Source organism: Penaeus monodon, chromosome 27 (genome assembly GCF_015228065.2).
Source record: "Penaeus monodon isolate SGIC_2016 chromosome 27, NSTDA_Pmon_1, whole genome shotgun sequence".
Lineage (NCBI taxonomy): Eukaryota > Metazoa > Arthropoda > Malacostraca > Decapoda > Penaeidae > Penaeus > Penaeus monodon.
This window is the reverse complement of record NC_051412.1, coordinates 14771529-14772677: the sequence shown is the minus strand read 5'-3', so window position 1 is coordinate 14772677 and position 1149 is coordinate 14771529. Positions and strand designations below refer to the sequence as shown.

The following is a 1149-nucleotide window of genomic DNA, read 5'->3' as shown; positions in this document are numbered from 1 at the left end:
CATGTACAATCATGCTGCAAAATGCTATGGTGCCAGCTGTATTTGGCCTCCCTGGGCCAAATACATGCCCGGGAGGAAGGGCTTTCGTATCAAGAAACCACCCTGCGGCAATAGTTAAAGATCCGTGAAACTAGGTTAGGACTGGATTAATCAGATTATTCTAGATTCCTCATAAGGCAGAAAAAATATCTATATTAACAAAAACAATCACAGGATATTCAGATTTTCATCTTTTTTGAAAATTACACAATCATATTAATAAATATACACTGTAGTTTAGGCACAATGCAAAAGAAAGTGCATTGATATGAAAGCCCTGCCCCTAGCCACGTAGACAGAGTGACATAATGAGACACGAATTTTAAACCACACGCTTTGTTCTACCAAGGACAGTGTGTTGCATGTTATAAAAGGACACGTAAACCCGATTCCTTTTTACCCTCATCCAAAAACCTTGAAAAATTAGTAAAAGCGAACGTTTACTCCATTTTCTCATCGATTAGTTACATGCAAATAATACTTCTTGCAAAACAATGCAGACGTGGTGATTATCAAAACAAAGACAAGCTATGATGATTTCAAAACAAAGACAAAAATAGTGACTTACGCTTTCCGTTTTCTTTTGTCGGGCACAGTAACGCAACAGCTGGACTCAATGGCCTGGATACTCAAAGGTAACCTCGCCATGGTGTCAGGTGTTTCTCGACTGACTAAATAAAACGAACTGCATCGTCCACAAGCCAAGAAAAACTGATGATATTTGGTTAGGAAAACGGACGGTAGAAGATCCGCTACGAGTGTCGAGGGTCGACTGCGATGTTCTGTCACTCTGCCTGTAAATCCTTCGCCGTCACTGATTGGAAATGTTGCCAGCTGCGATTATCTTGCGTAATATTTATTTTTGTGACAAGCATAGTTTTAGATATAAATTTTGATGATGCCGAATGCTTGATATGAATATTGATCGTGTGCACTGAATGGGTGATAACATTGATGGGTATTTCTTCAGGATTTAAATAGATAAAAATATGCACTTGGCATCTGTGACGTCATGCAAGATGAGTACATTTTTTTATTCATTTGCTATCGATATACTTGTGATAAGGTATTTTATCAGCAATCCCGAGGTCTCTATCGAACTGTCTGGCG

General features: G+C 38.9%; 1 protein-coding gene across 3 annotated transcripts in view; it reads right to left on the bottom strand.

The window, feature by feature from the left end:
- The window catches only part of LOC119590606 (glucose-6-phosphate exchanger SLC37A2-like), a 41084-nt gene that overhangs the window by 30094 nt on the left and 9841 nt on the right, over positions 1–1149 (bottom strand). Inside the window, exon 1 of one of the 3 annotated variants that reach the window (XM_037939284.1) lies at positions 608–809. The exons of 1 other annotated variant lie outside the window; for it this stretch is intronic. In XM_037939284.1, the coding sequence (XP_037795212.1) occupies positions 608–687 (80 nt within the window). In that variant the 5' untranslated portion in view covers positions 688–809. Of the gene's footprint in view, positions 1–607; positions 810–1149 lie in introns of those variants that run through there. One more of the 3 variants, XM_037939283.1, reaches the window with a different exon arrangement.